Source organism: Fusarium oxysporum, chromosome 2 (genome assembly GCF_000149955.1).
Source record: "Fusarium oxysporum f. sp. lycopersici 4287 chromosome 2, whole genome shotgun sequence".
NCBI classification, from domain to species: Eukaryota; Fungi; Ascomycota; class Sordariomycetes; order Hypocreales; family Nectriaceae; genus Fusarium; species Fusarium oxysporum.
Window position 1 is genome coordinate 2,542,211 of NC_030987.1, and position 18,267 is coordinate 2,560,477.

At 48.1% G+C, this 18,267-nt stretch overlaps 8 protein-coding genes and 1 non-coding gene across 12 annotated transcripts; 4 read left to right on the top strand and 5 right to left on the bottom strand.

The window, feature by feature from the left end:
• Positions 1-217: 217 nt before the first annotated feature.
• Positions 218-824, top strand: FOXG_06417 (uncharacterized protein; the record flags this gene model as incomplete). The annotated part of the gene is made up of 2 exons (XM_018385083.1): positions 218-413; positions 491-824. 2 exons carry the CDS (start codon positions 218-220, stop codon positions 595-597), a joined length of 303 nt encoding a protein of 100 aa, XP_018242270.1. The 3' UTR covers positions 598-824.
• Positions 825-1,601: 777 nt separating this feature from the next.
• On the top strand, positions 1,602-3,304 carry FOXG_06418 (uncharacterized protein). The gene is made up of 2 exons (XM_018385084.1): positions 1,602-2,176; positions 2,241-3,304. Exons 1-2 carry the CDS (start codon positions 1,676-1,678, stop codon positions 2,523-2,525), a joined length of 786 nt encoding a protein of 261 aa, XP_018242271.1. The 5' UTR covers positions 1,602-1,675; the 3' UTR covers positions 2,526-3,304.
• A 1,115-nt stretch (positions 3,305-4,419) lies between these two features.
• On the bottom strand, positions 4,420-4,604 carry FOXG_19239 (uncharacterized protein; the record flags this gene model as incomplete). Its single annotated transcript, XM_018399435.1, has 2 exons — positions 4,420-4,498; positions 4,570-4,604. 2 exons carry the CDS (start codon positions 4,602-4,604, stop codon positions 4,420-4,422), a joined length of 114 nt encoding a protein of 37 aa, XP_018242272.1.
• Positions 4,605-4,663: 59 nt separating this feature from the next.
• FOXG_06419 (uncharacterized protein) lies at positions 4,664-7,444 on the top strand. 2 transcript variants are annotated; one of them, XM_018385085.1, is made up of 5 exons: positions 4,664-5,387; positions 5,470-5,499; positions 5,552-5,860; positions 5,936-6,619; positions 6,671-7,444. In XM_018385085.1, the coding sequence occupies exons 1-5, from the start codon at positions 5,298-5,300 to the stop codon at positions 6,926-6,928; spliced, it is 1,371 nt and encodes a 456-aa protein (XP_018242273.1). In that variant the 5' UTR covers positions 4,664-5,297; the 3' UTR covers positions 6,929-7,444. The 2 variants fall into 2 exon arrangements, with proteins under 2 accessions (XP_018242273.1, XP_018242274.1); XM_018385086.1 differs by lacking the exon at positions 6,671-7,444 and having other exon boundaries at positions 5,936-6,661.
• On the bottom strand, positions 6,820-9,174 carry FOXG_06420 (mannose-1-phosphate guanylyltransferase). The gene is made up of 3 exons (XM_018385087.1): positions 8,929-9,174; positions 7,616-8,866; positions 6,820-7,563 (listed from the first exon to the last, which is right to left on the bottom strand). The coding sequence occupies exons 1-3, from the start codon at positions 8,992-8,994 to the stop codon at positions 7,537-7,539; spliced, it is 1,344 nt and encodes a 447-aa protein (XP_018242275.1). The 5' UTR covers positions 8,995-9,174; the 3' UTR covers positions 6,820-7,536.
• A 1,743-nt stretch (positions 9,175-10,917) lies between these two features.
• On the top strand, positions 10,918-11,915 carry FOXG_06421 (uncharacterized protein). The gene is made up of 2 exons (XM_018385088.1): positions 10,918-11,324; positions 11,379-11,915. Exons 1-2 carry the CDS (start codon positions 11,182-11,184, stop codon positions 11,491-11,493), a joined length of 258 nt encoding a protein of 85 aa, XP_018242276.1. The 5' UTR covers positions 10,918-11,181; the 3' UTR covers positions 11,494-11,915.
• Positions 11,916-12,141: 226 nt separating this feature from the next.
• FOXG_19240 lies at positions 12,142-12,213 on the bottom strand. The gene has a single exon. It is a non-coding gene; the product is annotated as a tRNA-Thr (tRNA).
• Positions 12,214-12,256: 43 nt separating this feature from the next.
• FOXG_06422 (uncharacterized protein) lies at positions 12,257-13,641 on the bottom strand (the record flags this gene model as incomplete). The annotated part of the gene is made up of 1 exon (XM_018385089.1): positions 12,257-13,641. The coding sequence occupies one exon, from the start codon at positions 13,639-13,641 to the stop codon at positions 12,382-12,384; it is 1,260 nt and encodes a 419-aa protein (XP_018242277.1). The 3' UTR covers positions 12,257-12,381.
• A 690-nt stretch (positions 13,642-14,331) lies between these two features.
• On the bottom strand, positions 14,332-17,746 carry FOXG_06423 (uncharacterized protein). Of its 3 annotated transcripts, XM_018385091.1 has the most exons (4): positions 17,540-17,631; positions 16,761-17,481; positions 16,351-16,716; positions 14,340-16,294 (listed from the first exon to the last, which is right to left on the bottom strand). In XM_018385091.1, the coding sequence occupies exons 2-4, from the start codon at positions 17,382-17,384 to the stop codon at positions 14,531-14,533; spliced, it is 2,754 nt and encodes a 917-aa protein (XP_018242279.1). In that variant the 5' UTR covers positions 17,385-17,481; positions 17,540-17,631; the 3' UTR covers positions 14,340-14,530. The 3 variants fall into 3 exon arrangements, with proteins under 3 accessions (XP_018242278.1, XP_018242279.1, XP_018242280.1); XM_018385090.1 differs by having other exon boundaries at positions 14,332-16,294; positions 16,761-17,746; XM_018385092.1 differs by having other exon boundaries at positions 16,351-17,688.
• Positions 17,747-18,267: the final 521 nt, after the last annotated feature.

Below are 18,267 nucleotides of genomic sequence, written 5' to 3' on the forward strand. Positions count from 1 at the left end.
TTCTAGCAGTTTCGTCGTCAGACAAGATGTCACCGTTCGATGAAGCGGCAGTGGCAGGAGAATCCATGGCTGAGGATAATTCCGAAGAGAGCGATCGCGTAAAGGATGACCTTGGCCCAGCCTTCAGATCATTTGTTCTAGAGTCAGAAAGGAAAGACTCGGGTCGGGTATGGGTCGGTGTGGCCACAGAAATAACCGACTCGCGCTTGGGGTTGACATGACGGGCCTCATCAACGGCATCCTGCATCTCAGCAATCTTACGCATAGCATCCTCGTACTTGGCGTGGAGAGAGTCATAGTCATGAAGAGTCGACTCATGCTCCACGCGCAAGTCAATAAGCTCCTGGGTAACGTTCTCAAGCTTGTCAGCAACAAACTTGGATTGAGCTGGGCTTGGTGGAGGGCCCTCTTCGGTTGGCTTCTCAAGACGCAGAAGATCCTCATCCACTTCCTCACTATGGCAAAAGTTGTACAAACTAACAGCAAACAGGAAAATACCGCGAGCTTCAGCGATTGACGCTTCAATACGCAAGAATTCTCGACATAAGTTTAGAGGATGGCTCAGTGGACGTTGAGCAAATGGATGTGGAGGCTTAAACAAAAGGCATAGTTTTAAGGTTGTATCATTATCGTAATACATGTAGTTCCTATGCGGTGACAGGGGCGAGGACGGCGGACACTCTTTTCTGATTAACAGGCAAATATGGCGTTGAGGCTTATCTACCAGGGATCTGATGGTCCAGCGGTGCGAACTTGGGGTACAGGCAGGCGATAGACTACTGTTGGTGCTCGTTGATACGAAAGAACGCCTGGTTAATGAGGGCATGCAAACACAGTCATGCAGTACCATCCTGAGAGTGTATTGATTGGTGAAGTTCATGACAAATGGTTAATGTGGGTGAGCAAAGTGATTCTCGACACACCGTTATCTTTCATCGTTCCCTCTGTAACACAACCGACTGAGATTGCTGCGGCTCATGATCACATGCCATGTTTGGTGAAGAGTGGCGTTGAGTGAAGGTGAGGAAACAGGATGATGTTATCGTGAGTGGGCAAATGAGTGCATCACCAACACCGGTCTGTTGTTGTTTCTGGGCTTCTCCGGTCCGGATCTTTTCTTCCGGTCACTCCAGAGCCTCTGGGCAACTACTTCTTTTCTTATCAAGCTGGTGTTTAGTGTGTTGATGAGGTAAGATACTGCACCTGCTCGCAGCTGCCACGTCCATGTCCGCCTCCACATTGAATCACCTGCCAACCTGCATCTCCTTGGTTCTTCTCGCCTGAGGATACAATAACCACAAGGTGGAGGATTATTAGTAGGTACAATCCCCCCCAGTTTGTCTTCTCGCTTCTCTTACTTCATTCTTCTTATTCTTCATCCTTTGATTCGTTATTCTACTTCGAACCTGGAATCGAAAGCAATCACAATCACAAGCACCATCTCTTCTCTTTAGCACGTCTAGAACGTTTCGTTGCTCAGCACCTAAGGTGCCTTTACACTCCTTTCATTCTCATACTCCTTTCTCAAAGCCTCTTCCTCTCCACCTTGCACTTCATCTGCCTAAGGTACTCAATAGCCTTCATCTTTACGGCCTTTAACCCTTCCGGTCCTCTCTTCGTTCAAGGCATTTGACAATTCTTCCCCTGAACGTTGAACCTTATCTCCACCTCCATCATGGCAAAAGCCCTTCGCTTCACTCTTTTGTGGGCATGGGCCCTTACCCTTCTTCACTTCACCCTGTTTGTGTGTGGCTCAGCCTTGCCCTCGTCTGCTGATGCCCCCCTCAAAGCAGCCTTGGTGACCCTCGTCCAGGAAGATGATATCAGTGCCACTCTCTTCAGTATTCAACAGATTGAGGACAAGTTCAACAACCGCCACTTGTACGACTGGGTTTTCTTTAGCGTCCAGGATCTTCCAGAGAGGTTCAAGGAGCTCACTTCCAACGCTACCAATGCTACTTGTATCTTCGAGGTTATTCCAGAGGAGAACTGGAACATGCCTGGTTGGACTGATCACTCCCAACTTTCGGACTCTCACGAAATCAACTCTGACTGCAACCCAAAGACCTTTAAACCCCTCGCCGACATCCGCCAGATGAAGCGATGGAGCTCGGCCCCCTTTGCTAACGAGCGACGTCTCCGCAACTACGAATGGTTCTGGAGAGTAGAGCCAGGCGTAAGTGGTTCCCGAAACAACCACAATGATGCATCGAAAAATGATCAGGAGCTGACACAAGCAGGCATCTTTGAGCCAGGACATTCCTTTTGATGTCTTCCGTTACATGCGAGACAACGGTATTGCTTATGGCTTCAACCGAGCTGTCCTTGGCCAAGCCAACTTGTATCATCTCTCTCGCATCAAGTCTTTCATTGACAAGCACCCAGAGCTCCTTCACGAAGAGGCTGATATCACATGGCTTATTGAAAACGGCACAAGTCTCGCTATTCAGTCAAGCTCATCGGATGACAGCTATGAAGGATTGATAGACGAGGGCAGTGACAAACTGAGGTCGCGGATCATTTAGGAGAGCCGCCCTAGTGGTCAACGCAGCTCGGACACTAATAGGTCACAGGATGAGACGGCTCACGACAGAAATACCAAGAATGAAGGGAAGGGAGCATCTTGGATTGGTGGGTCCTTTGCGACTTGGCTAAGTGAAGTTTACAGCAACAGTCTTTATCCAACGTTTGACATTGGATCCCTAGCTTTCTTCCGCAGCCCTCATCACACTGCCTTCTTCCACCACCTCGACAGTGCGGGCGACTTTCAGTATCGCCGAGTCGACAATGTCCCGGTGCACAGCTTGAGCGCGAGTATGTTCCTGCCTCGGGAGAGTGTCTGGAACTTTGGCACTAAGAATATGCAACTTCGCACCCAACTTAATATCCAGCCAACCGGAATTGGAGCTATTCCAGATGGTGATCAACGCATCGTGGACTATGAAAACACTGACTCAGGCAACAGTGTCAAGCACAAGAATGATGCTGAAGAGGAAAAGAAATCGTTTCACGAAAACTGGGAGTCAATGACACCGGACGTGAGCGAACAGTCCGAGAACCCGCACTTGATATCAGGCAATACGTGGATGGGGAAGGACGTGGCGGATGAAGCTGAAGGATGTAGTTTTTTTTGGCTTTGGGAGCAAGTTCTAGCTGGATTTTCAGGATTTGCAGGATATGGGTGGGAAACAGATTTTAGTTGTTTGCAAGATGATTGAAGGGACAACTTAGGATCAAGGTACGACATGTACAGACAATTGGGCTCACCGCCTCGCGGGTCGAGGCAGCACAAAGAGAAGATGAGGTTTGCTTTTCACATGAGATTGTTTGTGCATGAGTGAGAAACCACACCATCATCAGAGCGGTGAATGTAAATGTTGTATATGTATTACGGGGCGCCTTTCTTCGCAGCTGAGACAGAGGAAGACGTTTTGGCTGGGCCCAAGAAAAAGGCGCTTGCGTCGGGCGGCGGTAGATGTCACACACATGGGTACAGTCGTACAGCGTACAAGGCGCGTTTTTGACGTGAAAAATCATGGATGGATGGATGTCTTCCTACGTGGCTGGTGGTGTTACATATATGTTATCTGGAAGACGAACGATGTACGTCACTAAGCAGTGCAGAAGCAGGCAAGTTTGGTCAGATGGATGACGCCATTAATGGATACAGTATGTGTGAAGCTGGGGATTGTCGACGTCGAAACATATCATCTTAGTGAAGGATGTAATTCCCTGGAAGCAAATGACGTACGAAACAAAACATAGCAGGTTGGGTTTTTGTGCTTGGACGTGTTTGATGAGAAGAGCTGCGGAGTCTGTGGGGTTTGGATGACGATCGGCGCCGGTGGGATCGGAGCCGGGGAGGGGAACGACGAATTTAGTTCGAGATCCGAAGTAAAATTGATTTGGTTTGGAGATTTATGTTGAAATTGGAAGGTGATTGACCACATCGTATTTGAGCATATAGCCTCGTTTAGTAGCTGTACTAGAGGTTAAGTAGCTTATTACAACCTCGGCCTTTTCATACCGATGGTTCACGGTTTTAACATGATACTCTCTGATCATGCTAAGAAATGAACAGGGATGCGCCTTGTTCTTCCACCGACTGTGGATAGATTTGTCGCTTGCTATGAAACGAGGACAAGAGATAGACGGTTTGTGCATTTTACACACAGAATCTCAGACAAGATTTTCGGTTAAATCTACCGGTATCCGCCTGTTGCAAAGCTTTTTTTCTTGGTTCCTGGCATGAATAAAAAGGCACGGGTTGCTTCCTAGTGGGCAGGGATAATAAAGGGGCCGGGGCAACTTAAACAGGGGTTGTTAGAGTTAATGACTGCAACGTTGAAAATTGTAAAGGTTTATTAACGATTTATCAAAAATTAATTAATTATTGCTCTTATTGCTAAGTAAAATGCATTAAAACTTCAACCAATCCCATCTCTTAAGCATGAAGTTATCATTCCCTGCCCTGCTGAACACCAAGATGCACTTGCCCCTGATTCCTGCTCTGTCAGATCCCCGCCCACCCATACAGAGCTTGACCAGTGGGGAGGAAGATGCACCAACTGCCACATGCCTTCCTGCCTTACCTGGCTGGGCATAGAGGTCTGGGTCCTATTTTTATGACAAAAACCAACAGCAAGTAAGGCAAGGGGTTCACGGTTCACAGTTCACAGTTCCTTTGTAGGCTGGACGGCTGTGGTGCTTCCTTCCTTCGCACTACCCCAGGGTCACTGTATCCTTCCTGCCTACCTTATCCTATTCTGTAAAGAACGGAGACTTCCTTTTTTGAAGGTGCTCCCCGCCTCTTTCCTCCCTTTTGTCCTTCTTCTCTTTCATTTCTTCCATAGAAACTCTTTACGAATATTCTCTCGAATTTCGAGAAGTACGAATAGCGAGCACGGATATCCCACGTCGACTGGCAGTGACGATATTGCCCAAGACATTGGCTCCCGAGCCTTGGCAGTGCGCGATTGCGATCGTGGAGGGGCCTTTGGATCTGCAACAGGAACATTTACAATATTGATACGCAATCCGAATATTCGATATTACACCATTCTACTTTGACATACGAAAAAGAGCCCAGAAAAATTAGTGGACGTGGTTGATTGGGCGCCCGAGCCATCGTAAAGAATTCGAATTTCGCCCATTGTCGCATCGTCTTCCCAGCCAGTGTCGCAAAGCCCCCATCGCGGTTTCAGAGCGCATTGGTCTCTTACTACTGGTCAATTTCTCTCGATATTACACTCCTTTTGCATCACATCGACACACTCAGCTCTTCTTTTGACTTTACAATGGCGATACTGGAGGCCTTCCCCAAGGCGGCGCCTGCTAGTCAGGGTGGCTTCCTAGGTCTGAGCAAGAAGCAGTGGGCTTTGACAACGGTATGGACTTCACGCCTGGTTTCTTGCTATGCTGTTCGGTAATATAACAATTCTTTGATTCTGGTACTGACGTGCTTTCCAGTTGACCTTTCAAAACTCAGCCCTTATCTTGGTAAGCTTTTGTCGCAATGCATCATCCTAGGCTCAGCTAACATTGCCTTCAGATCATGCACTACTCTCGCGTTATGCCTCCGAGTGGCGATCACCGCTACTTTACTTCGACCGCCGTCTTTCTGAACGAGATCATCAAGCTCGCCGTTTCGCTATCCTTAGCCATCTACGATACCTCAAAGACCTTGGCTCCTACGACACCCGCGACAGTCCTTTTCGAGCAAATCTACAACTCTGTCTTTGCAGGTGATGGGTGGAAACTCGCATTGACAGCTGCCTTCTATACCCTGCAGAATATGCTGCAGTATGTCGCTGTGGGTAACTTGGATGCGGTGCACTTTCAAGTGCTGTATCAGCTCAAGGTATGTCTCACCACCAAGTCATATTCCTCTTGGCAAAGTTAGCCTTATCAGAATACATTCTGACTTTTTTCAAAGATTCTCATCACTGCACTGTTCAGTGTTGTACTGCTGCGACGGCACTTGGGACCCAAGCGCTGGCTTGCCCTAATCGTCTTGACGCTGGGCGTATGTGTTGTGTCACTCCCTCAAGCCGGCTCATCTTCGAGCTCATCCAGCATTCCTCTCCGCCACATGACGGACCATTTCTTCCCTCGCTCGCTCCATGAGCTTGGACACGTACCCACGGACAACAGCCAGGCTGGAAATCTAGCTAAGCGATCTGCTACCTATCAAGGCATTGACCATGATTTGCCGCCTCTGGATCCTCTCATGAATTACTCGGTTGGCTTGGTCTCTGTTCTTGTCGCTGCTACGGTATCCGGCTTGACGGGTGTCTACTTCGAAAAGTTACTCAAAGAGAGTCCCACTCAAGCCAGTGTTTGGATCCGAAACGTTCAGCTAAGCTTTTACTCCATCTTTGCTGCCGGCCTTGGTGGTGTAATTTGGCAGGACGGTGAGGGAATCAGCGAGCACGGCTTTTTCGAGGGCTACAATTGGGTTGTGTGGAGTGCCGTTGTGCTCCAAGCTGCCGGTGGCATGTTGGCGAGCGTTGTAATTCGGGATACGGATAATATTGTCAAGAACTTTGCGACGAGCATCAGCATTGTCATCAGCTTCTTGATCAGCATTATGTTGTTCCAGTTCGAGGTTTCAGCAACAGTAAGTTCCCTTATCGTGACCGTGACGCATGGACGTTAACACAGTTTGCAGTTTGTTATTGGCACGTTCCTGGTTCTCCTCTCTACTTGGATCTACAATGGTTCAGATAGGGCTATCCGTCGTCCTCCACCAATCCAGATCCACAGCTTCGAGAAGCCGGCTATTGAGCCTTTCCAGACCCCTCGTAATTTGGCAAATCGACTGACTGTCAATCCCATGGATAGCCCTATGGGTTTGACCACAAGTCGACCAAGCACGCCACTACTGCCCAGAACGCCAAGTCGATCCAACTTTAAGAGAGACGATTGATCTTTTCGATATAAATATCGATCAAAAAACCACCTTATGCACTCGAATACAAAATTTTGTATTCGGGATTTCATTATTATGAAGTCGAACGAAGACATGAATCGCGCATCCTTGCAGTAACATTATATATAGCCAGGATCTCATTGGTACATTTCTTGAATAGATAGAACAGCTTGCATAGCCAGTCTGGAGTGGTTATCACTCATGCATATTCCGGTAGGTATGGTTGGCGATAGGAAAAACACCCACTTCTGAGGAGGTGCGGTATGACAGTATACCCCTGGTTATAGAAACCTGAATCTTAGATCAAGACTAGAAAGGACGGGAACGGTGTTTCCCACAAATCACAGCTTCCAAGTTGAAATTATGGTGGAGAGGCTTGGACAAAAAATTACAAGTCCATTATCGCTGTTTTACTTGCTTTACTGAATAGTCATTCCTCTTGATGTGACCTGATGGGAACCAGTTTTGTTCCCCAGATATCACTCCTATATACACCCTCCATTACGCTTTGATGGCCTCAACTTTTAAGGATATATGGCGCCTCTTTCAAAGAAGATCAAACGCAAACTTTTTGCACTAGTCTAGATTGTAGAAACGAGCTTCGTTTACATGATGACTTCGTTGGTGACATCCTATAACTCTGTTAGCGGGGTGCTCATCAGATAATTCGAGTTGGGAACTTACCCTCTTCAACTCCTTGTAGGGCAAGCAGACACAGTTCTGCACGCGGACCTCATCACCGACACCGCAGTCCTTGCCAAGGATGGTGATGCTCTGGACCTTGACACCATTCTTGATGATGCTGGTCGAGTGGCTGCCGACAGGGGTAGGGGTACCCTCAACACGAGCCCAAGCGCCAACGCGGCTACCCCAGCCAATGATGGAGTAGAGAACGCAAGCATCGTGCTTGATCTCGCAGTCCTCGAGCACGATACTCTCCTTGACACGGGCGCCAGCGCCAATGTGAGCACGGGGGCCAATGCTCACATTGGGGCCGAGCTTAGCAGTGGGGTGCACCTCGGCTGTAGGGTGAATGAAAACAGGAGGAACGATGTTTGCGCTAGGAGTGGCAAGCTCTTCGCTGTGGTCGGATTGCGCAGCCTTTTGGAGGTAGAGAGCGTTGGCAGGGACAGCAGAACCAGCAGTCTTGATCTGACGCCAGAAGTCCTTGGTCTCGTAAACGTAGAACTGCTTGTTGTCGGCCATGTCAGAGAGGATATCCTGCTCCAGGCGAATAACCTCGCTCTTCTTCTCTTCGTCATCATCGTCGTCGTCAGGAAGGACGAAGCTGTTTTCGAGGTTATCGGAAGAGGGGTAGGAGACGAGACGGGAGGGTCGGTCGAGGCGGCGCTTGATGGCGGAGCGGATAGAGGGGAAGATTGCCTCGGTGGAGAAAAGGTAGACACCGCAGTTGATCAGGTTGCTGATTCGCGACTCGGGCTTCTCGACGTAATGCAGAACACGGCGGGTGTGAGAATCGGAGACAATGCAACCGAAGTTTGTCGCGGCCTCATCGCTCACACGTGTTCCGAGGATGACAGCCTCAGCATCCTTATCGTTGAAAAGCTTAAGCATCTCGTCGAGAGGGAACGAACAGCAAACATCGGCGTTGAGAACAAAGAGACGCTCAGGGCGACCCTTGAGGATAGCATCACGGAAGTGGTAGAGACCGCCAGCGGTTCCAAGAGCCTCATACTCGCGAAGGTACTTGATAGTGATGGCGGGGAACTCCTTAGCGGAGTCCTTGATGAAGTCGCGGAAGACAGATTCGTCGTAGTAGCCAATGATGTAGACCTCCTGGATCTGCTTGTTGGGGACGCGAGCGACGGAGGAGAGACAGTGCCAGATGATGGGGTGGCCAGCGACTTCGAATAGAGGCTTAGGCACGTCGAGGGAGAGAGGGCGGAAACGAGTGCCGCGAGAAGGACCACCGACCTAGAACATATACTCTGTTAGAACAGCAAGTTTATAGAGGGGTGGGGAGGGTGAAGCTATACCAGGATAACGGCCTTTGTGGCGCCCTGGTCCTTGGTGCGATGGGCCATGGGGACGTGGAGGGACATGATTGCTGTGGTGTGATGAAGAGTGGGAATTGGAGAGAAGAGAGGGAGAAGAAGCTCGTAGAGGGAGGTGAAATTGAGCTTGATCTTAGTGTTTTGCTGGGGGGAGTAAGTGGAGGGGACACTTTGGAGATTGAAGGCGGTGACCAAAAAGGGAAACTGTTGATGGGCGGGAACGGTGAGGTTAGGTGGGGGTGGGTAATGCACGTGGGAATAGGGGTTCAGCTGAGTGAGGGGCTTACCCTATATTAAATAGAGATGGAAATTATTGGACTTTGACTGATCGGAGGCTTGAGATATGGTTTGATTGGTGACGTTTGGTGGTCCAGTTTTGTGCTGTTTACTCAATTGTTTCAGGAACCGAAGTATACGCCATTGCAAGTATGATCAAAAGGTTATATCTGACCATATCTCTGGAACCCAAATAAGGAATGTTGGATGTAACCAGACGAGATAGTCGAAATTATTAGCATTCAACAGCCAGACCTCTCAACTATATCTATAAATGCGCGATTCTAGGTCCAGAGCCACTACTCTTGCTGAGTGTTGTTGGTATGCTGTAGAGTTCGTCGAACTTGGTGAGATGTAACAGATCTAAGAGCATGATGGGTGCGAATAATACTTGTTATTATTGCTTTTTGCAGAAAATAAGTGAAAAGTCTTATCTACCTCTATTAAGCGCCGCGCTCTTTGTAAAGGACCCATATAGTCTAGGTATAGCAGAAACCAATCAACGACATGAGATGTTGATGACCACCAACAAGCGCGCGTTTTCGGTTCAATTTTCGTATCAGGCAGTTCCACTACAATCAAACAATCGTGAGGTGTTTCTTTTAACGTATAGATATACTGGCTGGGATGTTCAAAATTCAAAGTGACTGAAAGCATGCAAATGGGTAGCGCTTTGCCTCGGAGACAAAAAGGAGAACCAAATGGAACGGTAGCTGACCAGGAACAAGAAGATGCCAGAATGAGAAATGGAAATGTCAAGTAATAGACATTTCACTTATAGTGATGCCATAGAAGCGAACCGATTGGTTGCTCAAGTGTTGGATATTGAACCAGGCCTGACATGATTTCGCACATCATAGACAGGCTTTGCCGCGGAAATCATCCAGGAAGATGCTCCCATTTCAATTAATGACGTTGCAGCTTATCCGAATGTTGCTTCTTGTAGGGGATCTGTGACCTGAGTAATTGAAGGAGTTGCGTGATGTCTGCAGGTTGCCAAGAAGAATCGGGAATGGATACGAACCGTTCAGTTCCTTGTTCATGACTGTGTGGAATCGATAGTTCCTCGTCAAGTGGTATTCATACATTTACGTTGGTTAATTGATACTAGCTTCGATAGTATAAAAGGACAAATTGATACTGCTTCTTCAGAATTTTCAATCGTGTCAATCTTTGCATCGTGAGCCAACATTTCAAACCTCATCTTGAGATCTTCAAACTGAGTGGGTCGAGTTTTAGCTGCCGAAGATAGACCCCTGCTGGAGAGTGGATATTGATGGATTAGAATAGAAATGGACCCATTGTTAACCTCTTGGGAACTGTATGAATAGAATCAATGTTGAAGACATATCACTTTGAGAATGTGAAAACAGCTACTACATAATAGGGTGGCTGAGGCGGTGAACAGGTCAATTGAGTCAATATGCAAAAGCCCCTCCATCAATCAACCAATGCAACACTCATCGGCCGATTCCAAGCCTCCATCTCCGCACTTGCCCGCCATCTCAAGACACAACGGCTACCTTCATCCAGTCAAAAGCCTAAGACGCCTAAGTCAGGGGTACCCATCCCTGGAGATGCTACCTACCGGACTGCCATCTGGGGAAAATCCGGGGTTCTTTTGTGTACTCGGCAAGTCCCTCCTCTGTACTGTGGCGGCTCGCAGCACGGCTTACATGCCCCCAAACAGCTTCTCCAAATACCATAATGTGACTTTGGAAAAGACCTGGATAATATCAGACATGCGCCTCGTCACGCATCAATGACGGCAAGAAATTCCCCGCAAGTAACGGTTCACCTCCTCCTCTTTTAAGAGAGATGAGTTCCCGACGCGAGTGGAGGCGTCTTCCTCCTTGATACTCACCTAAGCTCCGTTCCGTTCAGCAACTCCTTCAGATCTGCGGGTTCATTACTGACTATCAATTTTTCAATTGCTGATTATATTCATTGACTGTCAAAATGTCTCCTCTAGTCGCTCGTGTCGCTCGCTCTGCTGTCGTCCTTCGGCCTCTCCCTGCAGCCCAACGAGGACTCCGCACTTCGAGCATCCTCCGTGACTCCGAGCCGTACCAGGCGAAGCCGCCCAAACAGAACCAGAACCAGTATGGATATACGAATTGAGTTATAGCGAGCAGGACTAATACTGCAATTCTTAGTAACAAAATTCTCGTCGCTGGTGCTCTCGCTATTGGCGGTGGGTTCTGGTGGTTCTACCGAGGGGGTAAGCCCATCCTCGACGCGTCTGGTGAACCCAAGGCACCTACCAAGTAAATACGATAAATGTTACGAGCATCGTCTGGGTGTTCAACTGCGAAAAGGACCCAGGTGAAAAGATATGATGGCGATGGCGATGGCGATGGCGACGGCGACGGCGACGGCAATAAGGGCATGTGAATAGGGAGGGACCTGTCATTTCCTTTCTGGGCAGAGAGCTTCAGCCTGCAAAATTACACCTTGAATGGTGGAATGTCTTGTTGGTGAATACCTTCGACCAACATTATGCATAATATCACCTTTATTTGCGCCATGCACATATAAATCTCACTGTTTACTGCTTCGCATTGCTTTATTTGAACCTACACCTCTGAGTTGCCCACCTGCGACTTTGATGATCTTAGCATTACACATAAAATGCATCCAAATAACCCACTTCGCAATACTACTAGGCTTCTTCTAGTCCATCTATATGCGAGAGACAATTGATGGCCAAGCTACCAATTGGAAGGACGAGCTCTGTCACATGCAAAAATGGATCGTCGTGGAGGTGAGGAAGGGCCACTGAAGCTCTTGCTTAAACTTTACCTCCCGTTTGGTAATGGGCCCAAAAAGGAAATTTTCACCTCAACACCGAACAAGTATCACATAACATTGAAGACACTCGAATATAAGAAAGAAGGGTCAAAAAGACTTAAGCTCGCTTGCCCCGTACTGGAATCGAACCAGTGATCTTATCATTACTAGTGATACGCTTTACCACTGAGCCAACGGGGCTTGTCTAGCGATGTGCACAAGTTTTGAGGCTTGTTCTGATCATGGTCCATCATTTACGACAATATAAGATAGATCAAAGATATTGAATTTCTCTGTTTTCTCATATCTGTCTGCCTGCCTAGGTATAGAAAGCAAAAACATCCTTCAAACCATTCCTATGCTTCCCCTTTAGGAACTTGACTTTCCTTCTTCGTGGTGGACGTATTCCCAGTCTTCAGATTGAGCTGGAGAATCTGAGGACTTCGCAGCATTTTCCTCGAATGCTTGTCCTACTGACACCCGTCCTGTGGGGCTGGAAGCAGGCTTGGTGTTGAAAGTTCGTTGATCTTGACGAGTCACAACGGGTGCATTTAGCCGTCTAGTTAAAGCATCAAAAGCTTCTTGGCGGCTGACGTTGTTTGCGCCGTTTGTGGTAGAATCTGTATAGGACGGCGGCGCGTTTCCTGCCGGGGGATTGCGTGAAAGGTGAGGAACTGTTGTTTGAGGACCCTGCTGACCAGCTTCAGAGGCGGGCTGTGGAGTAGTTGTCATTGGGTGGGTGTAATCGCTTCTGGGAGCGAGGAGAAGAAAGGCAGGAGTTGGGGTATGCCTTTCAGGAGCAGTCTTCATGGCGCGCTTCTCGCGTTCATAGGGACTCTCCCGGGTTGTCTCCAGGTAAGGGGAAGTCTGGCGAAGAGCAGCTGTCTGAGTCAGCTTCTCAAGAGCAGGGCTACTAACAACAGGGGTCATAGGGGGCACAGGGGACCATAGAGCTGCCGTTTGAGTATCTATCGCTTGGACAGAGCTTGGAGGAGCAGAGGCTGGAAGTTCTTGAGGCACCGAACTCTCATCCTTGGTTTTCTGCTCGGGTGAAAGTTCAAGGTGTATCAGAGCACGTATGTATTGTGCTTGCGCCTTCGCAATATGGTACAATGGGCATAGGCCGCCAACAGTACCGAGCGTGAATAGTAGAAGGCGGATGGCGACAATGATTGAGCTCAAGACGTAGGGCTTTGCCCATTCAAAATCCGCCAAATATGCTCGGTAAGCCAGAACCCAAACCAGTGTGCAGGCAGTGTGGGCGTAGCGGAGCTGAAGGAGGTACATCCAGCTCGAAAAGATGACGGCACGAGTTCGGTTTCTTTCACTGCGCTGAATCCATTCCAGCGGCTTGAACTTGGTGGTAGAATCGCCAGACCCCTGGTTCTTGGCATCGTCGTTCGACTTCGGGTTGAGCTGCTTTCTGACCATGAAGTAGTTGAGAAGAATGAACGAGAGGGCGAGCAAGGACTCCTCGGAGGTTAACAAGTCGGGGGTCACCGCCCTAACGGCCCCAAGACCTTCCACTTTCTTCAGCAGATTTGTGCATGGCACACCCTTTTCTAAGAAAAAGCTATTGACAACACCGTCGTCACCATAGCTCTTCCAGCACAGCTTGAAGCCCTTCATTTCGTTTAGGTTAATGTTGAGATCAAAGATGAGAAAAGATGTGGTTTCCTCTGGGACTGGAGGGAGAGAAAATGTTCTTGAAGAATAAAAGAGGTAGAAGTGAATAAAAGTCGAAGGTGGGATGCAGTAGCCCTTAAATAAAGAGGAACATCTTGTTAAGCTTTTCGTTCATGTAACTTTAAATATCTCCCACACAAAGGTTCATTTCAATAAGCCACGATATTGCTGTTTATTGAGGCTTTCCGAAGCTACTTGCCTTTACATGAAAGCTAGCTCCGTGAGATGCACGCAGTTCAGTTCAAAGTTAACATAAAATTATGGACTGACAGTTCCTCAAGGACCACAAGTACACTCAGTCACAGAAGTAATTTAACTTATAGTGCATCGTCATCGAAGTTTGATCGAAGTTGACCAACTCCAGATGAGGAATACATTATATAAACTAATTCAAAATGTGCAAAGAAGCTTCGTGAACTTTGTACAGGTCTTGGGTTTTCAAAGACTTTGAGGAAAGTAGATGGAGTCTCATCACGAGATTATGCAAAATCAAAAAAGGTTTGCTAGCCTCATGCATGAGACGTTTTTCACCAGACTAACTCTAGCATGGTCTCATCATGAAATTATCAAAACAAAATAGAGTTAACATCTTTTACAAACCGTGTGATTTGGAAGTTTCTTTGACCACAAAGTGAGATGTTTGAGTAGCCAGGATTCATTGCAAGCTAAAAGTGCTATATAGATACAGTTATGCAATCAAAAACTTATCACGAATAGTTAGTTATCAAAGGAAGCATGACTCATAACAAAGTCATTGTGGAAGCCTGACAGAATATACCACATGGGATCAAGTAGTTTAATAAGTCTGAGCAACGTTATCAGCTCACTACGCTCACATGCCACCCCAACTACCGGCACCCGCTCCCATTTGATCCATCGCTGGCCTATTCAAAGTCCTTAAAGTCTCATCCCAGTTCTGCCAATCAATATCATCAACTTCGCCAGGATCCATGCTTAGGTCGAGACCAGGATTGGGCCCGGCTCTGTTTTGGAAAAGCTCACCGATATCACCGAGAGCACCTGGATCTTGCGTGTGCTGAAACATATCTGAACCTGGCCATGGTGATAGGCGAGTACCTCCAAGTGCTTGAGGATCGTTGTCGTTCCTATGTGTAGATGCAGTCCCCGATATGGCGGGCGATGCAATGCTTGAGAGACTTCCAAGGCTACTATCACCTGGGAAAAGACCACCCATGTTCTGCGCTCCAGAATCACCCCCTTCGTAGTACATAGCAATATTTGGATTGCCAGAGTGAATATTTTGCCAGGTGTTGGGGTCAAATACACTCATTTGGTCGAGTGGCTGTTGGGGCTGTTGTCGGGTTTGCGAAAGGGACGCAGGTTGATCTGCGCTGGGTAAAATGCTCTGGTACTCGACATCATCGGAGAAGTCTCCCGGTCGAAATATCTTTCGCCATCGGACTCGGAGTTCTGACATGCGGGTCTCCATTCCGGGCGCAGGGCCAATACGTTCCAGTACAGGTTTGATTCTCTCCTCACGATCGAGACGTCTCGCTGCCTCAGGATCAGCGCGTAACCGAACAAGCTCTGATTCACGATGCCGTTTAGCCTTTGTAAAAAGCCTTTTAATAGGCATCCATGCAGCCGTATGATTTGTGTTATTGCTGCCATCGATTGGGTGATCATATTCGAGAATTTGGGCAGCTTCCCATGCTCGCTCCGAGGTGACACCCCAAGGCCGTTTCGAGAGTTCCAGCAGCATGCATGCGATCGCGTGCCATTGGCGGTAGGATTTGAACAGCCAACGCCATTGCCGGCAGCTGGGGTCAATATTGAGAATGTGACTGTACTCAACGATCTCAATACAAGACTGCCACAACCGGCTTCGGATCGCGTATGATACCTCCGGGCCCGTCCCTGGGAAGAGCACGGGTTGATATATGATGAGGCCAACTTTTGCCATCATGATTCTAGAAATGAGAGAAGCAACCCAGAAAATAGGATCATCTTCCCTGATAAGATGTTTCAGGAACTTATCCTCCATGCGTTCGTAGACTTCAACAAGCATGTGCTCGCGCTCTTCGAGGCTTTTTTCGACCTCTTTGGGATCAACAGGACGCATTTGCGCTATGGCCGCGAATAAGCCCCGAGATAGGGCGGTGATCTCGTAACGTGAGAGGCAAATGGCGGAGTCAGTGCGGCCCTGACGTGGGGTTGGTGTTTCGGTAAACGATGGGTCAATATCGGCGTCGTTTATGTTGGATGGGAGTTGAGTGTCAAAGGTCTTGTCACCTATGATCAGGTCAGACCCCATCTCCTCAGCAGAACGGACGTCAAGAGACACAATGGCCCACCAAAGACGACGGCGCATCTCAACCTCAAACGGTGAGAGGCCAAGCTGTTGACCGTCGCGGTAGAGACCAAGGGCTTGAGCCATTCGGACACAAAGACTGGTAAGCGTCCAAGCGAATTTGCTATCATCGTGACATTTGACTACGGTGAGGTAGATAACAAATGCCTGCAGCATAGCCATGTTGGTGGTGTTGAGAAGATTAGACTTGGCTAGAGCTTGTTCAAGAGCGAAGCGAAATTGAGATATGAAGTGAGATTGAGACGCGCCGAGATTTGCTTCAACCTAGAATATGTGAGACGGCGTCCATAACTTGTGAAGTTGTGGGAGCGAAGGCTCACCTCTTGTGTCTCCATCGATGTAACAGCTGAATAATAAATGGCAAACACAAGCGCTTCATCTCCAGGGCGCAGATCATGCTCTCCGCGCCTCACTTGAGTCATGAGTCTGCTCATGGTGGGGATGTGCAACACCTTGACAAGAGGTTCGATATTCTCGAGATAGATCTGCCAAAGGAAAGAGCCCTGTGCAGGCAATGGATGGAGGCCTGTAAGATCAACATCGGCAGAACTGTAGCCAAAAAGGAAGCTGTGGTGATCATGCTCAATACCCAAGTTTTGCGGAGGAGACTGCTCTGGAGTTGTATCCTCTTCAAACTCGGCTTCTTCTTCGTTCATAATCTCCATCTCGTTGCGGATTTCAGCGAGCTGTCCGTGTTAGGTGATGCTCAAGATTGTAAAGGAGATCGTACCTCATCGTTGAGCTTCACGAAGAAGCCACTATTAACGTATCGTGGCGTGGAGTCTCCATCATGGAGTACTAAACGGCCAAGCTGTTTGTTGATCTTTGAGAAATCGGTATTCTCAGACTCTCTTTTGACCTTCTCAGTGGCTGCTTGAACGACATCTTTTGCATTCTTGCTCTTCTCTGAAGCTAGTGGCGATTCTCCATTGCTCACTTCCATGTCATTCTCACTAGCTGTACCTTGGCCACTCATCTCATAGACAAGCCCCTCGAGCTTCCGCAGTCGACCCAAGAGATCCATTTCACGCTCACTCTGCCCAGTGGCAGGCCCTGTTGGCGCAAGCCGCGTATGACGTGGTGCGCGGCCTGGAGCAGGGTAGATGCAATCGCATTGAGCCCGCCGACAATTGCTGCAGGGCATCGTCTTGTCACATCGGACTCTGCGCCTCCGACAAGTAACGCAACTGCGTGGATTAAGCAGAGGAGCGCCTGAAGTCATGAGGGCCACGGGTCGGTCATGGGGAATTGTTGCGTGGCCTGCTTGCCGCCCGGTAGTCGCGGGGTTAGTAGCCCGATGAAGGCTCCCAGGTGAGGCGCCAGAAGATGGCGTCTTGGGCGTGTTTGCAGCCATCACCAATTTTTTTTGTTGAATCGATAATTATCTTCAGCCTTATGACAAATAATTCAAGGCAGAGGCTCAATCATTAAATACTGGATCATGGAATGATCTGCAGACACAAGGCCTGATTAAAAGACGAAACATCCTGGCCTTAGGTCAGCACTAACAACACTCTGTTGCAACTTATTACAGGGTCTGAGGCCCTGATCAGCTCGTTCGCCACGCCGCTAAGCGAATCCTTCAAGATGGATGGTGACATAAATAAGATGGGCGGTTGACATGGAATTACGATTTGTCTCGGCTTGTTGCGTGTGACTTGTGTCAGATCTGACATAGTGGTCCTAGCGTGAATCCATGTTAATTACTAATAGTAGATGCGATCGAAGAACCTGACCGAGCTTATTAGCACCTCATACCTTGTAAATATCTTCTCATGATCCAAGCTTGAGTCTTCGGTGATAACTCGCTATGGCCGAACGCTTTGCCACTCATCTCGTATGTTTTTGCTTTCCTTGTCTCTTCCTCGATGGAGGGGATTATTAATGTACCTAGGTGGGATGGAGATATTTGCATTGCAATTACCCTGCTACAAGTTTCATGTCTTTGTCAACAGGTATGGATGTATGCCGTAAGAATGGTCCTCCTCTTTCCCAAAAACAACGCTCGATTTTTACTTCTTCCATATCTTTTGCTGAGAAGATAAGACTTAGCCAGACGCAACTTAATAAATAATTACACAGCCAACGATGATCCATGGAAGACCTCCAACATGTCTGATCCATTGTCCATAGCTGGCAGTGCTTTCTGAGCAGGACAAACAAGGGGACAATTACTTTCTCTCACTTCTTTGTGCCTGCTCAAATGAAAGAAAGTCCCAATGAGAACGGAAAATTCA